Genomic DNA, 22,019 nt, shown 5'->3' with positions numbered 1-22,019 from the left:
TTATTTAATTTAGTCACTATAATTCTAGTAATTATTTGAGGACGTGAAATTTAATAATCCTAATAATTATTATCCTAAATTAAACTTGCATGCATTGTGAGTTGTGACGCCTTTCGGGCCCAAATTTTAACTGGACTTGAAATTTGATGTTCGAGCCCAGATTGTAATGGGCTTGGATTCTCCAAATAACGGGCCCAGTATATCCCTCCGGGGAATAGAAATAGATAAATATAACAGAAATAACTGACACACGTTTGAGGGAAGTCTTACTACCCATCACCATGGCGTATCAGCTTTGCTCTGCTCAACCTCATTTCTCCCTCAACAAATTTTCCTTTTCTTCTTCTTCTTCTACTAACAATTACAAAACCGCGTCATTTTATGCTTGTGCTCAAAACGCATCGCGCAGGATCGCCCTTCTCCAGCTCACCACTGGTAAGCGTTCACGATTTCTGAAATTTTTCGGATTTGTGTGTGGAAAATTCGCAGTTAATGTGTTGATAAATCGACGTAACAGTGGTTTATGGAATTATTCTATGTCTTTTTTGTATGAATTTTATGTTTTTGAGTGACTGAAATGCGAGCATTGGAGCTATGTTCATCCTGTCTGAAAATTAATAAACCGCACAATGAGGGTTTGCTGCTTTTATAGTTGTTTAATTGCTAGTTCTGAGCCAATTAAAGGGATTTTTCAAGTTAGCTGCCTCATTTTCATATATTTGTGTTGTTTACTCTCGTACGTGTTTTCAGCATCTGGTTGTGTCCTGGTGAAGGAGATCAATAAAATTTTGGGTTCTGTTTGTTTTGGTTTGTCTTTTTACTTTTGTTGAATTTTCTGGATTTTTTAACCAATTATCTTTGTGGTAAGATAAAACTTGGTACTGAGAGTTTAAGTTACTGATGTTTAATTCGTTACTCAGTTCTCTCTCAGTCAGAATTATTTGTTGCAAATGCACCAAAATTTTTAAGGACTGAGGGTAACTCAGAGACCAGCATGCTGATTGCGGATATAGCTCAAGAAACAACTTCCGTTACCGAGAAAGATGTGCTCGAGTGGACAAAGAGCGACAAAAGAAGATTGCTCCATGTTGTTTACCGTGTTGGTGATCTGGACAAGACTATAAAGTACACATCTTTTTTATCGTTTCCTTTTTTTCTGTTTTTCCCTCCTCTCTGTTTGTTTGCAGTTCTATGTTTAGGTTACATTTACCATGATATGGCTACAGATTCTACACAGAATGTTTGGGCATGAAACTGTTGAGACAACGTGATATCCCTGAGGAAAAATATTCAAATGCATTTGTTGGTTATGGACCTGAAGAGTCACACTTTGCTATGGAACTTACTTATAGTACATCCTCTTGAGTTCTCTTCACATATTTCTCAATGAGTTGAACTCCAAGGTACTACTTTAAATGCTGACTCTAACTGATTTTGCTTTCCAGATTATGGAGTTGACGGTTATGATATTGGAACAGGATTTGGACATTTTGGCATAGCAGTTGAAGATGTAAGTGAATTAACTGTAAAAGATACCATGATGCACTAACTTCCTTGTTCTAGTAAGCTGAAAAGGAATCCTCATATCAAGTTATCAGCCAAAACCAATTCCTATGTCAATTCTAGTCTTGGAATGTAAATGTTTCTAAAGAGATGTATATCTTTTTAAATAACCTTTGGCTATTAGTGATGATTGTGGCAGGCTTCTGGGGTGATAAGCAACATTTTCTTTCTAACATTCTTTTACTTCATAACTGCACAGAGATAAGTATTTATTTCAATTGTACTTCACTCAAACTTTTTGAAATCCTTTTGTAGGTTGCCAAAATGGTGGATCTAGTGAAATACAAGGGTGGCAGAGTGATCCAGGAACCCGGTCTAGTGGAAGGTGGAAATACAGTTATTGCCCTCGTCGAAGATCCAGATGACTACAACTGTAAGCTGATACAAAGAGGCCCTACTCCTGAGCCCCTATGTCAAGTAATGCTCCGAGTGGGAGATCTTGACCGTTCAATTAATTTCTACAGAAAGGTAAATTACCAGATTACCTAAAATCTCCAATTATGCTGGCCCATTTATGGGCCTCACATATTATAGAACATTTCTTAATCTCACTCACATTAACCTATGAAGGCTTTTGGCATGGAGCTTCTTCAGAAAAGCGACAACCCAGAGCACAGAGTGAGTAATAATGACTTATTTCCAGTGATGCTTCTTCAAGTGATGCTTGTATTGGCAAACTAATTTCAGACTCACTATCTCAAACATAAGCAATCTCAGGAATTGAGTCTTGTCATATAAGATTGTCAGCTACTGAACTTCCAAGTAAAAGTTCCGTTTGTTATTCAAGAATTTTACCAGTGAACATGAAGTTGGAAATTCTACTCTAAACATTCCCTTTTTCTCATAATTGGTGCAATTCAACTGGTTTATAAATTTTTTACTCTATTCTAGTCTTAATTTCTCACACTCTTGCATACAGTCTACAACAGCCATGATGGGTTATGGTCCTGAAGGTAAAAACACAGTTCTGGAGTTAACATATAATTATGGTGTCAGAGAATATACCAAAGGAAATGGATATGGCCAGGTACAATTTCTAACTTAGGTCTCATTCTGTAAAATATCAATATATTTCACAAATTTCTTGGGGGACTAAGTTACTTAAACTGACATCTAACCACAAGCGGTTACTTACATGTCAACAGATTGCCATTGGCACAGATAACGTTTATAAGACTGCAGAGGCTATAAAATTCTATGGAGGTGAAGTCATACGTGAACCTGGGCCTTTGCCAGGAATTAATACCAAAATCACAGTATGCTTGGATCCTGATGGTTGGAAAACAGTATGTTTTCAATTGTTTCAATATCATTTTAGTGCAAGTATAGATTTCCGTTCGTCATGCCCTTATTTCTTATATTATCCTAATCATTTGAGACAATATTCATTTTTTCCCGTGTTTATTTAGCTCTTTGTTAACTCACATGTGTCTCATACATACTGTTTAATCTCATCATTGCAGGTCTTTGTTGACAATATCGATTTTCTTAAGGAGCTACAGTGACAAGATTATCGCCGTCTTTATACCCATTATACTAATATGAGAAATCCCTTCCAAGACTAAATCCTTATTTACAGTAAACAAGTCCCAGTTTGTCAGATTAGATCTGGAAACAATTCAACATTAAAATATTGTGATCAAATTCCATCAACTAACTATTCTTAGTCTGTCAGAACTTGAGCATTCCAATTCTCCAACATCAAAAGACAGACATAAAATAATTTCTTTTTGAAAATCAAGGTCCATTTTTTTCCCATCTCATAAATTTTCCTCACTCAAAATCGCATCATATCACATGCATATGCAACATTTGTTGGATGCCTTCAACCCACATCTGTTTGTCCCCTTTGCTTCTGCATTCGAATTCGATTACTCTGTCAGCTGTTTGTATTGCAAAGTAAGCCATCTGCTCTTTATTCTCCATCTCTCGTCCAGGCCAAGCTGGGATGTCACTGTATATACCAGAGACCACACCTGCATCCAACAAGGTGTAATTTAGTTTTAAGGCTGAGAAAAAAAATTAAGGTATACGTTCACCTGTTACTGCATTTGTGTTCACATACATTTCTTTTTCTTAGTGAATGTTCCTCCCATGTGCTTGCTTTTCATTTTAGCCACCACCTGTTTCATTTTTCAGGTTTAATAAAATGTGAAAGAGCAGAAGGGAAGAACATACTACATTCTGAAATGCAGATGTGTTTCAAACATTAGAACCTTCGATGTAAAACATTTCCTGCTCTATTTTATCATGAGATAAAGTAATTGATATAACCAAGAGTGTCTTTCCTTGTACCTGCCAGTTCGAATTTATACTGAAGGAGACTTGCTTCCAGTGGAGATCTCCTGCATTAACCACAATTTTTTAGTCAACGTCTATCCTTTAGGACTTAAATATCGGTCCACTTCAATAGTTACCTTTCCTAGTGCGCTTAAGAAGTTCACCACCTCTGGAAACAAAATTTAGAGCTTGTGAGATATTTGATTCCTTTCCGTTCCAAACATTTTCATCTGTTAGGACAATGGTCCCAGCTCCATTCTCTCTGTTTAGCCTTGCCCTAAGCGTGGCAGCACCCCTTAAGGCTGTAGTATCAGAAATTAGTATTGCAAATAAGCACATAAGTATATTACTATGAATTTAAATTCCTTTATGATAACTTGGCAAACTGATACCTGTAGCAGCTCCAGCAGTGAGTGTCATGACATCGCCATTGGTCCTTGCATTAATTGCAGAAGTCACAACTGACAATATGTGATCATGATCTGCTCCCATATCCTCTGCAATTTCTATGCAGTGGGATGCAACAAGAGCTGCTGCAGATGCAATTGCGGTAGATGTCTTTGAAGACTTTTTATGTTTTGTGATTGATTTTTCTGGAGATGCTACTGACGAGGCTGCAAGAGCAGCCACTGCAGCAGCAACCCCCGCCACAGAAACGGCTGCATGCAATTGAGCATTTTGAGCTCTAATCTCCTGCTTTTTCCGCTCCTTTTGATCTTTTATCCATCGACCCATCGTTTTTCTCTTCATGATGCTCCTGTAGAACTGCTATAATAATACAATGAGTACGACCTTATGTTTATAGTTCCAAGTATGCTGACTATTCTGGTTGAGCTGGAAAATCATACCCCATTTCTGAGCAACTGTTGATTAGAAATAAATTCTGGGTTGAGTGCTTGATGCAGTAGAAATAGTTCCTGTACAAGTTGAGCTGTTTGTAAACACAGTGGATGACAGTGGTATTCTCGTGTTTCATATCCATAAGTTGTGCATTGGAGATAGTGACAGTAGTATATATATAACTATAGTGCAAATTAAGTTTGAAATCCAGCAAGGTAAATTAAAATCTTATATATATGGTGGTCAAGTCTAAGTTCTATCCTATAGTCTAGATGGGTCTGAAATAGAGCTGATGGGGGTTAATGCATCTATTTTGTGTTCCTAATGTTTCTTTAACTTGTAGTCAAGATTGACATAGAGTTGCAGAAGTACGATAGAGAGGCACTAGGGATTGTTACCTTGGCATCATCACTACCTCGTGGAGACATTGGAGGACTCTCTGAGGCTAATAAAGGTTGATTCTGCTGCAGCATGTAAATAATAGGTAAAGTTAAGAAGATTTTTCGGCACTAGTATAAGTGTCACACAAGTGGAAGTGCAGGAGACTCTTGTTTCAACTACTTGAGGACAAGCACAATGAAGTACATACAGAGAGCAAAGAGTTGCTACGGTCAGCTTGTGCTGTCTGGCTATCAGCACCTAATGGTGGCTCGTCAGCATGTTTTGTGTTGCATAGAGCCTTTGAGAGCTCCATGGCTGAAACACTCCATGATCTAGCCAAGTACTCCATGGACTCAGTCGGGGTTTCTGGTGGTGGGCATGCAACGGGCAGCCACTCCACCACATTTTCTTCCTCAATGTTTTCAAGCCTATTGGACCTACACATGGAGCCATCGGAGTTTATGGACACTGCAGCAATCAGAAACAAGAAGAAATAACTCAAGTGAGTTTCAATATCCTCCACTTTTTCAATGTTGAAAGAAACAACTCAAGGTCAAGATTTGTTCAAACTTACTCTCTTGCTCTACTAGTTTAAAATTAATGTGGATGAAGAAAACAAGCTCAAGGGGCAGATGATGATGAAGGAAGAAACAATGCAGGTATTTATTGGTAATTCCCTAAAGTTCCTTAAAATGAGTAAAATCAAAAAGAAAGATTCCATATGATAGTACTATATTGAGAAGTACATGAAAGGTTCCAAATAAAGTTGAGCAAACTTTGGCCCCAAATTGAGAGTGTCCCCCTCTGAAATTCTTTCACTTCTTTCTTTTCTGCTTGTTATGTGCGTAAAAGAATAAAGACTGTTTTTTCGAGCGGCGAGTTCATTATTACAAGGGATCTTTTTATGCCCATTAACACTGTATTAAAGTAAGAAAATTGGGGCCCTCCATCCAATATATGATGTCTGACCCAAAATTTTCATCAAGTTTTAAGCAGTTGGATTTTAGTACAATTCGTGGCTCTTGGGATGCTCTCCTCTCACCTCATTTTGCTTTGCAGTTTTTCTGCATTGACTTGTCAAATTCATCAAGTGCAGGAGGAGATGGATTGGCCTCCCTCTACTTCCTCATTGCTTATTCTTCATTGGTAACTGGAAAGGTATTTCAAAACCAAAGTGCTGGAATTTTTCATGTAACTATCGTATTTTCAAGAGTAGTGCAAGTATAAAAGTATTCTGAATTTTCACTTTCTTCAATTTTTATGTGAAGCGCTCTCTCTCTCTCTCTATATATATATATAAAGAAATCAAGCCACCTTTGTTAGCACAGGGTCCATTAAATGGCATTACTACTAGTTTAGTGAATAATAATGGCATGTTGATGAGCTTAATAATGATGGTAATTTTTAGTTTTCTAACTTGTAGGCAATCTTCTTATAGTGGAGTGTCTGCCTCTTTTTTGTTTTCTTAATTATTTTTGCTTTAAGTCTAATCAAGTACGTTTAACTTTGGTGCACTAATTACAAGGTCCCACGTTCCACTAATCATAGGAATCTGCTCTTTAATACCCCCACATCCAGAACCCAGTGGAAAAAAACTGAAAAGGGGCTACTCAACCTACTCACCGTCACCCATACTAATTAGTGCCAAATTAGAGGATGGTAATTGCACTAAATTATTTGGAAATCAAAAAAATAAAATGTTCTGATAAATAATTCATGGATTTATTTGAATGAATTCGAATTATATGCATTTTAATTCTTTTATCGCATGCTTCTAATAAGAGTTGCAATTTCAACTCAATTAGAGTTAATTTAAAATTTGAATTTCATGTGAATAATCTATTATCAGAATGCGGACAACAGTACTTCTCTCGTGGCCCGAAATTAAAAATAATTCTGATTAGCTTCAAGTTCCAAGTATAGTGCGCATAAAGTTAGCACTCGTGCACAAGAAATAAATCAAAAAGAAAAAAATCATGCACAAGAAATTCAAATATCCCATCAAGAAATTCTAGATGCAGCCAACCAACCCTTGTAAATCCTAATGAATCTCTAAGCCCTAAACCCTTATAAATTCAAGTCTATTTTGGTGAGGTGGCAAGTGGCAACCAGGTTTTCACTTGAATTTAAGAAGAGATAACTGTTGTATCAAGTATGACCTGCAGATGTAATAATTCATTATAAGTACTGTAAAATTTGTATTATTCTATTACAACGTGATTTCTAGTTGAGATATTAGAATATTGGCACATGGATAATGAGGGTCGAATAATTTAAATGAATTACAAGTTGAAGTTGACTAAACACCTACCTACCCTCCCTCCATCTTACGTACACCCAAATTAGACGACATTATTAGTGAGACGAATGTTAGAGGCTGGAGGATTAACACAAATCCCATATTAGATTAAGAAATTGCACCATTTCTTCCACAAGTTTAAGAGGCCCATCTTTATCCCAATTTTTGCATGCCATGCACATTGATAGACCTACAAACCACATATCAAACAAGCGACATGCTTTTCATTTCACATCTCCACATTAAAACATAGAACACAAAATACCTTCTGCACCAAGATGCCGCGAGAAGTTACACAGAAAGCCAAAAATGATAAGTGACACTCAAGAAAACCTAAACCACAGGCAGCAAAGAAGAGGGACAGTCTCACCCTCTCAGAACACAACTCTCTCCAACCTCAGCAATGAGACTCAACGGCAGTTTTTCAGGCTACCTTCAAGCGGATGGCAGCATCAAAGGCACAAGATTTGGCAATTGGAGATGACTATGGCGCGAGAAGGTAGAGAGTACTGAGGAGACAATTGAATGAACAGCCAGCCATGTTCTTTCACTTTCTTCGCTCTTTGGTAGAATAATTCAGAATACATTTACATAATTAAACAAATAAAATATCCTACTAAATAAGTAATTAATGTGAGAATATGTTATTTATATGTATACTCATTGAAAATATATTGATTTGATATGACCGTAAATTTAATATAAAGACAACCTCGTAACAAGTACTGTAAAATCTGTATCATCTATTACTTGGTGATTTCTAATAGCATTAAATGAAGTTGGCTTGTACACGATGGCCCAAAAACGAGAAAATTATACAAATAAACAAACTTTGCCAAGTCTCACGGAAGCTATATTAAATTATGTATATATCACGAATCTGGATCTTGATTCTGAATCAATATTTAAAGTCATGTGCATATGTGCACTCCAAATTTTATACACATTTCGAAATGTTTCACAGCTTTGACATTTGACCTTTAAAACTTTCCTCTCGACGTGATTTCTGCTAATAGTGTCTTCTCTTTAAGTGAGTGTGTGTGCGCTTGCGAAGTGAAATGGAGAGTTGTTGCGAAGAGAAGAAAACATTAATGGCAGTAAAGCCTCTCTTGGAGAAAACCAGGAAAAGAGGTGGCTTCAAGACTTTGCCGTTCATCTTAGGCAAGTACACTTCACTGATTTCTTTATATATTCTCATCGTATTTCATGAATCTTTACATTTACGTGAATTCGTGGGCTGCTTCTAATTTACTGGTTGCCGATTCTCACGACTAATGGGATGTTGACTTTGTTTGCCGTGGTGTTTTCCGACAGTGAATGATGTGTTGGAGAAGATGGCAACATTTGGGGTGATGACGAACATGATATTGTATCTGGTGAATGAATATCACATGGAAATGACTACAGCTTCCAACATATTGTTTTTGTGGACAGCAGCCAACAATTTCATGCCCGTTCTTTGTGCTGCCATTGCGGATTCTTACTTGGGCAAGTTCTATATCATCGGACTCGGATCTATTGTATACGTGATGGTAAATATTAGTCATGTGCTGATAGATTGAAAAGCGAATCTTTATCTCAAACAATTTGTGCTGATTATCAAATTTACTAATGAAGGGGATGGTTCTTTTATGGTCAACTGCATTGATTGCACAAGCACGGCCACCTCCATGTGATCAATCAAGCGACAGCTGCAGCCCCCCGACGTTTTTGCAGTCCATGGTCCTGTGTTCATCTCTTGGGCTCATTGCCGTTGGAGCAGGGGGGATCAGGGCTTCTTCCATGGCTTTTGGAGCAGACCAATTGGAAAATGAAGAGGGCAAGGAGAATTCTGGTGTGGGCGAGAGCTACTTCAGTTGGTACTACACCTTGTACTTGATCGCTATCTTAATGGGCAACACTTGTGTCGTTTATGTCCAAGACAACATGGGATGGAAAGTTGGTTTTGCTTTCCCTTCTGTGCTTACGATGTTTGGCACTGTTTCATTCTTCTTGGGGTCTCCGTTCTATGTCCAAGTGCAGACAAATACAAGCTTAGTCACTGGCCTTTTTCAAGTGCTCGTGGCTTCTTACAGGAACCGACAATTCAAATTACCATCGGATGCCACCACAAACATAACCTACTACCACAAGAATGGCCTAGCTCCTGGTTTTCCCAGTAGCAAACTAAGGTGAGATATATACCTGTTTTAAAATCCACAAACTCATAGACTTGATTCAAACATGCCAGTCATCAACATATGCGCCATGACATCTGCATCAATGCTGGTTGTCTTCAGGTTTCTGAATAAGGCTTGCATCGTCAGAGATCCACAGAAAGACCTGACTCCCGATGGAAGAGCCAGAGATCCGTGGAGCCTTTGCACCATAGTTCAAGTAGAAGAGCTCAAAGCATTACTCAGGGTAATTCCCATATGGTCCTCAGGAATGATAATGTTTGTAGATCTCTCCCAGAACTCTTTTCCAGTACTCCAAGCAACTGAAACAAATAGGCGTATTACTTCAGGGTTTATGATTCCAGCAGCCTCTCTTCAAACAATCACCATTATCTCTACTATACTATGGGTTGGTCTCAAAGATAGCGTATTTCTTCCTTTGGCATCTCGAGTCACGGGAAGACCTGTTAATATAAGCACTACAAGAAGAATGGGAATTGGTATATTTCTCTCCTGCATAGCCATGATGGTGACAGCAGCTGTAGAGAGCATGCGTAGGGGTCGAGCAATAAAGGATGGAAACAGCTCGGAGCATCACTTAATATCAGTTCTGTGGTTGGTTCCACAATATTGCCTCAGCGGGTTGTCAGATGGTTTTAACGAGATAACTCAAAACGAGTTCTATTATTCTGAACTCCCAAGAAGTATGTCCAGCATAGCTTCCAATTTAAGTGGACTTGGGTTTGCTGTTGGGAGCTTGTTAGCCAGCTTTGTTATGAACATGGTTGACAGTATATCAAAAGCAAGGGGGCGACAGAGCTGGATCACAAGCGATATTAACAAGGGTCGCTATGATTGCTATTACTTGGTTCTTGCTGGATTGAGTATGGCTAATACGGTTTATTATCTTGTTTGTCGTAGGGCTTATGGTCCTTTAAAAGCAGAAAGAAGACTGAAGGAACACGAGGATGAGTTGTGAACTGTAAAACTCTTGTTTACTACTAAGATAACATGGATGCAGTCTCAGAAATATCATTGAACCTGCTTCAGGATGATGAAGTGGGGTTGCTAGTTCTTCCTATTCCTATGTATTTCATAGAAACATGATTAACCACTGCAATCAATGCACTATTTACAAGCCGGGAGGTCTGAGGAAAGGCGCCAAACCAAACATCCCTTCTACATCAACTGGAAGCCCCACTACACGTTTAATAATCTCTGGTGTTTGAGTCTTGCCTTTCCATGTGGTGAACCATGGTCCTCCTCCAACCTCTACAGCTGCCATGTTACTCGTAACATCCAAAATAACCTGACAAGCAAAGAAAATGGAAATAAGAAAGCAACGGGGCAAATAGATTTGACTTCAACATTTTAGTAGCTGTATCTTGTAAAATTTAAATAGCCACGGCGTAGATGTTGAATTCCTAAATTACTTCACATTCTTTTCGAAAAGACAAAAGAAGCACCGAAGTTGCCACATAGGGGGGATCTCAAAGGCCATTCCTCCAGACATGTTATCTCATCTAATCCACATCACACCCCTCCACAATTTTTAGAGTCACAATATCAGAAAAAGGCTTAATACATAAACGATAGTTTTAGTCAACATAATGACATAAGCAGAAAGTTCATTTTGGGGTCAAGTAATTTACATGAAACATTTTGTATAGGTTTTAGTCACTATCAAAAAAGTATACTGTACCTTTCCTTCACTTCCATCGTAGCGCCGTTCCCACAATCGCAGTCTTAAGTCAGCAAAACACGTGTCCTTGCAAACTGGAGCAAGCCCTGCCTCAGTGGTGGGAGCACGAAGTGTTGTGCCAGGATCTTTTGTTGTCGCTTCTAATTCCACCTGCTCAGATCAACTTCTGAGAAACAATCCAACATAATCTTTGTGCAAGTTCAACTTGAATGCACCCAGGAAAAGGCAGAAAATCATGTTTAGATTATTTCTTGCAGTTTTCAGGCTAGACCGTAGAAAAAAAATTAACTTAATGTAAATTCATAAAGGAACTATGCACAAGTGTCATACAAGAGGATAAAAATATATCCTGAATGATGAATGTAATTACCGTGTACATTTCATTCTCTGCAGAAATGGACCAATGACCCCATGGAGCAATTTCCCAGTTAACCACTCCATTCCATGGTACAAATTCATAAAAAGCCCCATCATAATGAACTCCAAACTGCATGGACAATATGATAAATGGATATTCTTCTATAGGGAACGAATGCATAAACCAGCAGAATCACTGATGAAGACAACAACATGCATTATAACACATCTTCTGAATTAACACTTCCCCAGCTTCCATCATGACTGAGAAAGTTCCCTCCAAGAAACTAAAAATGAACAATCAAATACAAAAAAATTGAAATATATCTTGAACCCTGTACTACTTCATATATACGAATATGTATATACATATACATATATGTGTGTCTGTGTGTAAACATATATAACGAACCAGCTAAAAATTGCCAAAGCGGGTGCAGGATGCCAAACATACACATACAACTACGTGATAACAGTTTTTAGAACTCAGTTCACTGAAACAGGTATCTTCTGACCATTTCTTGCTCTACAGCATTTTTCCTTGACCATATCTTGTATAATTTATTCCAATTATCATACACAAGACCAAAACAAAAGCAGGATCCACATTATAGACAAGTACCAGGGCAGCATTCTCAAAAGTCTCACTCAACCCAGGCACCTGCCTCAATCCACCAGCAGCAGTCAAAGCAACTTCTCCATCCGCTCCTTCAAAGACATTACATTGCACCTAAAAAGAAGAACAGACACTAAGCATGGATGAAATATGATGCAAAAGGATGAATCAATAAATAGTCTAGTAAAAGATTTAACTCATCTTATGTGAGATTTTATTTTATCCTCGAAATCATTAGAAATCATCACCAACAATTAGGCTAATGTCAATAAATAGAAAGTTACGTAAGGGCCAATTCACATGAACAATCTGCATCTTCTGTTATTTAGTCAACTAGAGAATCTGCTCTGACGAAGAAATAAGAAACATAATCAGTAATTGATAACCATGTACCCAGAACCACTTCCTGGGGAAGCCCGCACCCCAATTCTTTTCAGAATATGACGGAGCATTTTTAAACTCGTATAGCTTATCATCCCATTCAATCCAACCTACAGTAAGAAAACAAAGAAAGATTAGCTCACAATAATGAAAGAAAGTAATAATTTCTTTCCTCATATGTTATGCAGCAAAGGAAAAGGGATAAAAGTGAAGCCTAGAATGTGCCATGTATTGTGTGTTTAGCTCCAATTGGAGCCATGATATGTAAAACCAATAAAGAAAAATTTATTACTTTCCTAAGATCAAACCCAAATGCTGTCCAGATTATAGGACATCAACAACCATGGAGGTTCTAAGATGGCAAATAAATACTTCTTCAATCAGCAAACTATGTGAAGCCACTGAAAGAGAAGTTTATCAAGAACATGGCCTTAACTAGTAACATACTCAGATAAGACACAAGCTTTATCAGATGGCACGGAGATGCAAAGTATCTTTCTTGCTCATGCATCAACTTCATAGAGTTGCTTTCTACAATGGAAGGCTACATCACTCGAAGTGTACAGTATGATTTGCTACCAAGGGCTACAACTAGAAGAACACATATTATATATGTGTTTAGTCTTTTGCTATCACCAGTCTTAATATTGGAGAACTTAAGGTCAACAGGTGCAAAAGAAAATTTTAGGAAATACAAGCAAAGACCTGTTGAAAGTCCGCCTGCCATGCATATCTGCCAGTGAGGTTCAAAGACGGGAAATGCAGCAAGCCATCCTGCCGTCGACTTTTGCTTGGACCCAACATTTCCCCATCCATAAACAGGACGGGTGCTGTATGCCCAGCGTGCAGTCTTCACAATCTCGGTGTAATTCGTCCTGTCAAGCTAAATCATGTCAAAACAAGCAACATATAAATGGTTAAAGAAGTTCCAAACATATAGATAAAAAGTTGCTATTGTAGCATGTATAGAAAAGTTCAACAGTTAGAAGTTATGTGGATTTCGCTTGTAATTCGAAGAAGGGCGCTTATCAGAACTACAATCTCAGAAGTGCTCTGTTTAAGAAATTAGTTGTTCAATAATGAAAAGCGTAGAGAAATCCAGGTTAAAATGCTTCAAAATGAGTGCAAAGACCAATGAATGAGAACAGGCTGGAAGCATCCTTCACCTTATTTGGTTTCATCTTCCCATAGCCAACCTGATTAAATTGGCAAAAACTCCAAATAGTTCCAGCCATAGGTACTCGGAGCTAAAATGGGTACTTTGATATGGAACTGGAAGAATTGGAAAAATCTAAAAATGCCAGTTAGATGCAATGTGCCATGATATTAAATATTGTCAAGAAGGTTTACCTTCCATCGTCACGAATAAAGCCTTGGTGCCAAAGTGGGGTTACTTGGAAGCCCTCCACAACTCTTCGGTTGAACTCCTGACAATCAACTTGATTCAGTTACCTTCAAAACTACTATGTTTGAAGCCACCTTATGATATGGAAAGGCCTTAACTCGATTAAACTAGTAAAAGTCTGCTTGTTAAGATGAAATTATTGTAAAACAACAGCAATTTTAGTGATTTTCAATACAAGTGCCTCAGACTAGGCGATTTGGGGAGGGTGAGAAATTAGGCAGAAAATGAGGAGGAAATAGTTAAATTGTTCAAGTAAAGCATGAATAAGCATTTTGTTCACAGTTCTTAAATGGTTTCGGACTGTGTCAATAAGAAAATATGATGTGGAAAAACTCAAAAACATGTTGTAAGCAATACTAACCAGACACAAGTTAGACCTAACACCTATATAGAGGAAGAGAACGAAGAGGACTCATGCTGACCTGTGGAGGTATCTCTTTCTTTGGAGGCTGCATCTTCTCTTGTGCCACAAAAGTATTACCTAGCGTCAGCTCATCCCTGTCTACCAAACAGAATATCAATTACACGACCACATTAAAAAGAATATTAATAATGACTGAATGCCCATCAAACATCTACTAGGTTCCCTCTTTCCCATGGCTCATAGATATTTGATTTCCCTCTAAAATTTAAAAAATAAACACTCTTGATGGGCAACATTGAGCAGATGAGCTTTCGCTGAACAGAAACATTGGTTGATAGACAGTAGCAATTTATATATTTATTACAAAGAGACATACTTCCCCAAAAGTTCTGAGATTCTTCAGTGTACTGACAAATATACTTGTCATCAGCCCCTAGAATTTGAGCTCCAACACCAGTAAATCGAGGTCCATACTGTACCTCCTCCAGTGTGCTTAATTTTTTGCGAAATGCTGGGTTCTCAACAGAATACATGAAGCAGAAACTCTGTCTACATTCTGGTATTGACACCTTGAAGTACCAGCCCTCAAAAAATTTCCGAGAAGTCCCATCAAAATGGTACCTGAGAAAAGAAATATGATAAAGAGGAAAAGAAAATTGAGGACAACATGCATCAAGCAGCACACAGAAAAATTAATTTTATTTTCCCCCTCCACTAAGTTGATGATTATTTACTCCTGGATGTTATATTGATCATATATATGCTAAAATATGTATCTACTATCTACTGACATGAACTTGGACACAGACTCGATTAAGGTAAAACATGTAATTCAATATGTAGTAACAACTTTGTAATGAAGCTGTCCCTAATCACACCTTCAACCAATTGCTTAAATATGCATATTTGTCCTATGAAATATGTCTATACCCACATCGAAACTAAGTAAATACTAATGATCAGATGCATTCTCTATCTCAATAGGGGTATCCAAGATACAAGCTGTAACGTGTAGCTTTTGCCACAGAAGTCAATCTTCAGTCTTACCTTTTCATCACGAGATGTAAACTGAATAAAATTCTAAACCTACTGGATCTCAGCTTGAACTGAATTTGAGCTTGCAAAATATGTGCTCATGCAAATCTATACACTTCGTCTCTACAACAACTCCCGAAGCTTGAAATTTGAAGTCAAGCAGACACCAGATTGACAACCCAAATCAAAATGTCAATAATATCAAATCAATAAAGCAAACAATTTACGAAAGCCCGAACGTAACTAGTACTGAACAAAAATCACAAGTGTTTTCCAGCACATACAGAGCAGCAATATTCAGAATCGTGCAATTCATAACAATAAATCAACAGCCTTTCTATCACCTGCAATTTTTTTCACTTTCACAAACAAAAAGCTACGAACTTCGAAGTAGCGCCGCATAACAAAGTAACAGAAGAAAAAAAAGATCAAAAATTACCCGCTGTGAGGAGTTCGGATTGGGCGATTAGGAGGCGTCGGCTCATAGACAGGTTCCACATGAACAATCTCCTTTCTAGGCTCATCAACTAGAGAGGAACTAATCGAGTCGGCTCCGAACACGGATTTTACTGCAAACGGGTGGCGGAATTTTTTCCCGAAACGCAGCTCCGGTGCTGAAAATTGAAGTCTTGCGGCAGCTTTATGAGGAATCATCAACGAATTAAAACATGGACAGTTGGCCATCGCAGCAAGACTCTCCATTGCGAAGAGTACGAGGAGAGGAGAAAGACACTGGAATGTTTAACTCTTACCTGTGAAGGTGTATGAATCTGTGTATGAGGCGGAGAAACAAAGAGGCGGAACGGCAGCGACACTTGGTAACATGTGGCTTTACGTGGCGTAGTAGAAATCATGATTCAACATTAATATTTGCCATAAACGATGAGAATTTTGAAACTTCACGCATTAACACCACTCAAACTCATAACCTTTAATTATGAATCTTCGTTTTGTCATCTAAATTAGGTCTTATGAAGTATTATCCACACTATCTTATTATATCATGGGCTTTTTATTGTTAAATTTTCTTGAATCTGAGGGGATTGGTTTCTTTTTTCTTTTTATTTTTGGAACAATAAGTTGTGCTTAATTAAGGGTGGGATCATTTTTCAATTTGATACGGGTCGGAGAAGTATGCAAATTAGGTGAATGTCAGGAGCAAATATTTTAAATTCACTAATAAATATTGCATAATTTTACATAAATACAACATTATTTCGGAGTAATAATAAAAATAGTTTTTCAATTATTTCACATAACTAGACCTATCTTTCACAAATAATAGGCAAGATCAAGAAGATGATGTTCCATTTCACTGTAATTCAGTTTGGCCCCTGAGCTGTTGCATTTTCACTCTCACCTTCTTCAGATGCCTTCCAAAATGGGCTTTGAAGCTAATGACATATGAACAAATAACCGCATGAAGCTTAAGAGAGTGATCACAAATGCCAACTCAATGTTTGATTTTACATCGGCAAGATACCAAGAAATGAACACTAAGGCATCATACATGTCGACAATGGCAATCAAGAGTAGCATGATGCAGAATGCAAGAAGAAGGCATATCAAGATGACGAAAGTAACAAGAAGAAGAACACAAGATATGAATGAAGCATGAAGAAGTGAGAGGAGGATGAGATCATGATTTGGTATCATCGAACGATGGTTTTGCGCAGGGGGCAGAAGAGAAAGAAAATAAACAATGTGTTTTTGTCCAAAGAGAGGAGGGAACTTACTTTTTATTTGGGAACAAGAAGGAAAGAATGAAGTGAGTTCCACTCATTCTGTCCATACCGGAACTTCTTGAATAGAAGAAATGTACAGAGGTAGTGGCACCCTTGCGTTCGCAGAGCATTTGGTTAGCCGTAACAAAGGTAGATCACAGATGTGTAGAACTACCGACTCGAATATCAGAAAATCCCAACATGCTATGTAGTTGGAAAGTCGATGAACGAAAATAACCATAATGGGCTCATGGGAACATTTGCAAATCTTCAAGCAAGTGAAGGCATGAATTTGTCGACTGCCCTAACTAGATGGCAACAGAGTTGCCATTGGACAGATAACCGGCAACCGTCGAAACATTTAAAATCAGCAGCTGTACATAACTTATACTCAACCTTGAGAAACAGGGGAAATAATATACAGAAGATCAATCTGACAATTTCCAGTTTCTGTAATTTGGACGAGGATTTCTTGCACAAAAATTTCTAGGAAATGACTCATCTTACCTTACTCAAATGTCAAATTTTCACTCAAGTGGAACGATAGTGGCCAAACTATTACTTGCAAATCAGTTATGAGGATAAGGATGTGAATCCATAATATGATGCCAAACCATAATTCCTGAAGTGTTCATTGAAAAGCATTCCATTTGACTTTCATCCTCCACAACTTGCTCAATGAATGTGCTCGCCTGCAAAGGAACAGATACATCAGTAATCAAATGCAATTTCTTTTTGCTTCTAGATCCATGAGCCCACATGATTGATTGAAATGAGCACAGGTTTCAGGAAGTTACCATTAGTTGTCAATTGTAACAATTGTTTATCTTGTGCCACAAATGATATAGGTGAAAGTACATGTTTCCAGCAGTCACATTATATAGTTTGGCAAAAGGTTCAAGTACAAATGGCAGATCAACCTCGTTTACACGGAGTAGTTTGACTACTACGAGAACAATTAAGGTTGTGGGGAACTCACTTGCATGTCTTCTTTCACTGTCTCAAGCTGCCGAATGGGTTCAATTGTAGGTCGATGCCATCTCTTTGGATCCCAAATGATAGTGCTGTTGAAAGCAAAACCTGACATCTCAGCGTGGAATCTTCGAAACCTTTTTGCCATGTCATCTACATGCCACCCTATCACTTGAGATCTGTTACATATTGGACCCTCCAAGGAAATTTCGCCCTTGCTTTCCACCAATTTGGCCACTGTCCATGTCCCGAACCGACTGCATTTGCAGAAATGTCTTTTAAGAGAACTCACCACATAAACAGAAAATGTGACTCAGAATTTTACACATTGCAAAGAAAAACCAGACTTTTGGTGAGGTGGAACCATCATTCTCTTACTTGTATCTCAATAATCCTTTAAGCAGACATGTATAAGGGACAAGGGAAATCAGTTTAAGACTGAAATCTCCTGTCCAAGTGCCTGAAGAAAACAAATACAACAGAAGATATGATTATTTGCAAGGGTTTCTAGGCATTTACAGGTTAGACTCTGCAGAAACAGGAAGATTAATCAGAATCGCCTTAAGAAGAATAATATATCAATACAGCATGCCATTGGATTGCATTCTGTTGGCTTCCACCGGTGCCTATCCAGTAGCTACTGCATCTTATATCTGGTGAGTTTATAGGTGACTGGATGACTAGCTAGGCATATCTAAAGATGTTCTATAGACATATGAGTTTATGTGAGACTGATTCCTGTTTGATGGAGATAAACATGTGCAATAAAGAATGAGTTCTATTGCTAACATTGACTACAGATATAACGTTACCATCTCTAAATGACTGAATGAATTATAAAAACCATAATTAGCATCTGCTGATGATAGACAACTTAAAAGAACAAGCAGATAATACTCAAGGTGACTGCATAATTCAATATACAAGATGAAGTTATTCAATACTCAAGAAAATACCTGATGTTTCTCATTTGGTCAAAGAGATGAGCAGAGTATATCCTATCGTCGTCTGCAAAGTAAACAATTCCATCAAGGCGATGTGTCTCAATGTGCGAAAGAGCCACATTGCTTAGGTGCACATTTCTATATGTTATCCCAGTAGAATTCTTAATACTGCAAACCAGATGTCTGTACATGATTCCAGTCTTCCTCAATAATTCAGCTGTTTCCGCAGACTGAGCATTCATCTCCACAACTATCCACAGAAGAGGATGTGGGACAAGTTTTAATGTGTGTGCCAAACGATTCAGATAGTAGGCTTGAAGTGGCCTAGCAAGCGTTGGGGTCACAACGATCAGAAGTTTATGGAACACCAGATCAGAAGACAGATCCAATGAATTATCTAAAATAGCATGGTCAAGTGTTCCATCTTTTAGTTCAACATTAACCTTCTGTGGCTCTGCTGTAGAATTTTCATTCAAAGAGAATCTGCCAACTACTGACATCTCATTTTTCTTCCCACTGTAAAGCTTGTCATTGTTCACAACTGGCTGAAGCTCCTCAAAGTCGAAAGCTTGATGTTCAGGCACAACATTTGCGGACAAATTCAGTGGAACAAATGGGGTAAGTCCGACAAAAACACCAAGAAAAAAAAACATTAAGAAATGTAAAATTGCTCTCCGCCAAGGTTGTCCCTTTAACTTGGATCTGTCAAAGGGCCGGGATGATCGCTGTGAGAAAAAACCAAGAAAAAAATTCTGGGCTTTGTACAATGCATAGCCCAAGCAACCCAATGAAGAGGACAGTGTTCCATGTGGTGGGTAGTTCTGACTGTTTGAAGACGACTTGGACAAAGGGGATGCGACTTGATATGCTTCCCCATTCATTAAAGATCCAGGTCGAGGAACAGGAGACAATGTTCTCCTAATTGATGCCATCACAACTCTCAACTATCCAATTTTGCCCAAGAATTATACCATGATACAGCAATGATGTACCGAGATTCACATATGACGACAACCGTTTCCACTATTAATCATCTTACCAAGATATAAGAAATGCAGTTTGGCAGCTGTCCCTATAGAACTACCTCAAGTAAAAATATATTTCTGTTATTGATTGCTGCTGTGTCATAGTAGCTTTTGATATTTGCCCTTTTATGCTACGTTAATAGAAACACATGATTCATATGCTCAATGGTATAACATACCCCCTGTATGGACATTAGCATCACGCTTCAAAGCACCAAGGATACAGTAAATTGGAGAAACCACTCAGTAAAAGTTTCTTACTGTTCTCCTGAGACACATCCTGAGAAAGGTCATTCAAAAATCCAAATCAATATGCAAACTTTTTCCTGACCATTCTAGCATAGATGCAAGACTACAAGAAGAGATTCGCAAGATCTTCTTACACAATGAACACACTCATGTTTCACCAAGACAGTGTCAACTTTCTCAAAACTATGAAACAAATATCAAGAACTCCCAGCAAGAATACCAACAAAATTTCGACTTACATCCTAAAAAACAACCAGATTTGAAGCTCGGATATCGGAAAACAGGCCCTCAAATGAACTAATCACCTTCTTTTCTTCCCAAAAGAGATGGGCCTTCAATCTTTCGAACCAATCTCAAAGCACATAGTAGAAACAAGAAAACAAGTCCGCAGCAGCCTAATTACAGACCAAAGAGAATGTCGGGTTGAGATATATTTTCGTATTTCGAGAAATCTGCAGGTGAAAAGGACTAACTAATGGGAGTGTGCTCAAATTGTGTAGCGTTTTGAATCTTGAAAACACAGCAAGCGAGGCGTATTGAAGAGTAATGAAGCTATCGAGAAAAACAATAATAACTGTAGACTGCAGAGGAGTAAATGGAAAGAGAAAAAGTGTGTGATGTCTGTGTTTTCTGGAGATCAGCAGCACACACATCAAATCACATGGGAAGTGGGGATCGACTTATATATATCTCCAAGAACGGAGGACCCACATTTGCCAATAAATTATTTAGATTTAATTATATTAAACTTCTATAAAAATATAAATTACATTTTTTCTCAAAAAATTTAAAATTAGACCCACACCCTTTACAAAAATTATTATTTACACCTGACCTCCTTTTTGTTAGAATCTGAACGAAAAATACTAATTTTAACAAAAAAATTATATAAATTTTTAATTTTTCTCTTTTTAACATTCTCATATAATAACTTTGTAATTATAAAAAATATATATAATGTTGTTAACTTCACCCCACATATATATAATATATTTATCTCTTCATAAATGTAAAATATATTTAAAAATATTAAATAATGGACAAAATTAACAATTTATATATTATTTTTATTTTTACTAACGTCAATATTTTTTGTTCAAACTTTAAAAGGATGAGAAAAGATATAAATGAATTATTTTTCAAGATGATGTAAATATAATTTTAAAAAAATAAAAAAAATAATCTATCTTATAATTTTAAGAGAAAATTTAAGTATAATTAACTCAAATATTTATATCATTGACGAAGCCACAAGTGGGGATGAGTACTTCTCCTTTTTCAACGTTGCGTAGATTCTTTCCTTTTTTCAGGAAAAAGAAAAGGAAACGATAAAAGGAAGAAATTAATTAAAAAGAAAAAGTATGTGAAGATTTAAAGAAGAAAAACAGCTTTTTTCAATTAAACATTGTTACATAATATATTTTCTTGATAGCGTGTCTGATCGTTTTTCTATCAGTGAGAAATATAGTAAAGTTGTAAGTATTTGATATTAACGGAAATTTTAAGATCAGTAGATTATTATTATTCATATATGTATTTATATTTTATTTTTGGTAGTTTGAAGGCCGTTTTGATTTATACCCTGATTGTATTTCGTGCTAAAAACGTCTAATATAGGACGTCGTTATTTTATAAATATTTGTATGGTTACTAATTAACCCATTGATAAAACTCCACATAAAGATAAAATTGAATGAACGGAGGAGAGTTAATTATTGTTCTGAAA

General features: G+C 37.3%; 5 protein-coding genes across 11 annotated transcripts; 2 read left to right on the top strand and 3 right to left on the bottom strand.

Moving 5' to 3' along the window:
* Nucleotides 1–262: 262 nt before the first annotated feature.
* On the top strand, nucleotides 263–6,319 carry LOC105164752 (putative lactoylglutathione lyase). 5 transcript variants are annotated; one of them, XR_016066008.1, is made up of 12 exons: nucleotides 263–435; nucleotides 921–1,125; nucleotides 1,227–1,351; nucleotides 1,446–1,510; nucleotides 1,819–2,031; nucleotides 2,134–2,181; nucleotides 2,483–2,590; nucleotides 2,709–2,849; nucleotides 3,027–3,590; nucleotides 3,703–5,566; nucleotides 5,655–5,723; nucleotides 6,161–6,319. XR_016066008.1 is itself a non-coding variant. In XM_011083501.3 (9 exons), the coding sequence occupies exons 1-9, from the start codon at nucleotides 282–284 to the stop codon at nucleotides 3,066–3,068; spliced, it is 1,101 nt and encodes a 366-aa protein (XP_011081803.1). In that variant the 5' UTR covers nucleotides 263–281; the 3' UTR covers nucleotides 3,069–3,595. The 5 variants fall into 5 exon arrangements, 1 of the variants encoding a protein (XP_011081803.1); XR_016066006.1 differs by having other exon boundaries at nucleotides 6,124–6,319; XR_016066009.1 differs by having other exon boundaries at nucleotides 5,655–5,733.
* Nucleotides 3,255–5,947, bottom strand: LOC105164751 (phosphoinositide binding protein). Its single transcript, XM_011083500.3, has 9 exons — nucleotides 5,639–5,947; nucleotides 5,273–5,532; nucleotides 5,082–5,147; nucleotides 4,692–4,760; nucleotides 4,236–4,608; nucleotides 3,981–4,145; nucleotides 3,859–3,908; nucleotides 3,629–3,686; nucleotides 3,255–3,539 (listed from the first exon to the last, which is right to left on the bottom strand). Coding segments are annotated over exons 1-9 (1,230 nt in total). The 5' UTR covers nucleotides 5,640–5,947; the 3' UTR covers nucleotides 3,255–3,351.
* Nucleotides 6,320–6,908: 589 nt separating the features above from the next.
* Nucleotides 6,909–10,676, top strand: LOC105164754 (protein NRT1/ PTR FAMILY 1.2). Its single transcript, XM_088881878.1, has 4 exons — nucleotides 6,909–8,524; nucleotides 8,678–8,895; nucleotides 8,981–9,534; nucleotides 9,643–10,676. The coding sequence occupies exons 1-4, from the start codon at nucleotides 8,422–8,424 to the stop codon at nucleotides 10,496–10,498; spliced, it is 1,731 nt and encodes a 576-aa protein (XP_088738004.1). The 5' UTR covers nucleotides 6,909–8,421; the 3' UTR covers nucleotides 10,499–10,676.
* Nucleotides 10,489–16,362, bottom strand: VTE1 (tocopherol cyclase, chloroplast / vitamin E deficient 1 (VTE1) / sucrose export defective 1 (SXD1)). Of its 3 annotated transcripts, XM_020694152.2 has the most exons (11): nucleotides 16,132–16,356; nucleotides 15,819–16,017; nucleotides 14,721–14,965; nucleotides 14,403–14,482; nucleotides 13,926–14,002; nucleotides 13,281–13,450; nucleotides 12,588–12,685; nucleotides 12,201–12,308; nucleotides 11,592–11,708; nucleotides 11,222–11,371; nucleotides 10,489–10,828 (listed from the first exon to the last, which is right to left on the bottom strand). In XM_020694152.2, the coding sequence occupies exons 1-11, from the start codon at nucleotides 16,202–16,204 to the stop codon at nucleotides 10,652–10,654; spliced, it is 1,494 nt and encodes a 497-aa protein (XP_020549811.1). In that variant the 5' UTR covers nucleotides 16,205–16,356; the 3' UTR covers nucleotides 10,489–10,651. The 3 variants fall into 3 exon arrangements, with proteins under 3 accessions (XP_020549811.1, XP_020549812.1, NP_001291340.1); XM_020694153.2 differs by lacking the exon at nucleotides 11,592–11,708 and having other exon boundaries at nucleotides 16,132–16,362; NM_001304411.1 differs by lacking the exon at nucleotides 16,132–16,356 and having other exon boundaries at nucleotides 10,490–10,828; nucleotides 15,819–16,129.
* A 1,138-nt stretch (nucleotides 16,363–17,500) lies between these two features.
* On the bottom strand, nucleotides 17,501–20,942 carry LOC105164755 (putative beta-1,4-xylosyltransferase IRX9H). Its single transcript, XM_088881879.1, has 3 exons — nucleotides 19,032–20,942; nucleotides 18,083–18,332; nucleotides 17,501–17,795 (listed from the first exon to the last, which is right to left on the bottom strand). The coding sequence occupies exons 1-3, from the start codon at nucleotides 19,949–19,951 to the stop codon at nucleotides 17,673–17,675; spliced, it is 1,293 nt and encodes a 430-aa protein (XP_088738005.1). The 5' UTR covers nucleotides 19,952–20,942; the 3' UTR covers nucleotides 17,501–17,672.
* Between the last annotated feature and the right edge of the window lie 1,077 nt (nucleotides 20,943–22,019).

The sequence above is a fragment of the Sesamum indicum genome, linkage group LG6 (genome assembly GCF_026168435.1).
Source record: "Sesamum indicum cultivar Baizhima isolate 11 linkage group LG6, ASM2616843v1, whole genome shotgun sequence".
Lineage (NCBI taxonomy): Eukaryota > Viridiplantae > Streptophyta > Magnoliopsida > Lamiales > Pedaliaceae > Sesamum > Sesamum indicum.
Note: the sequence above shows the minus strand (reverse complement) of the source record. Positions and strands in the feature narration are given on the sequence as shown.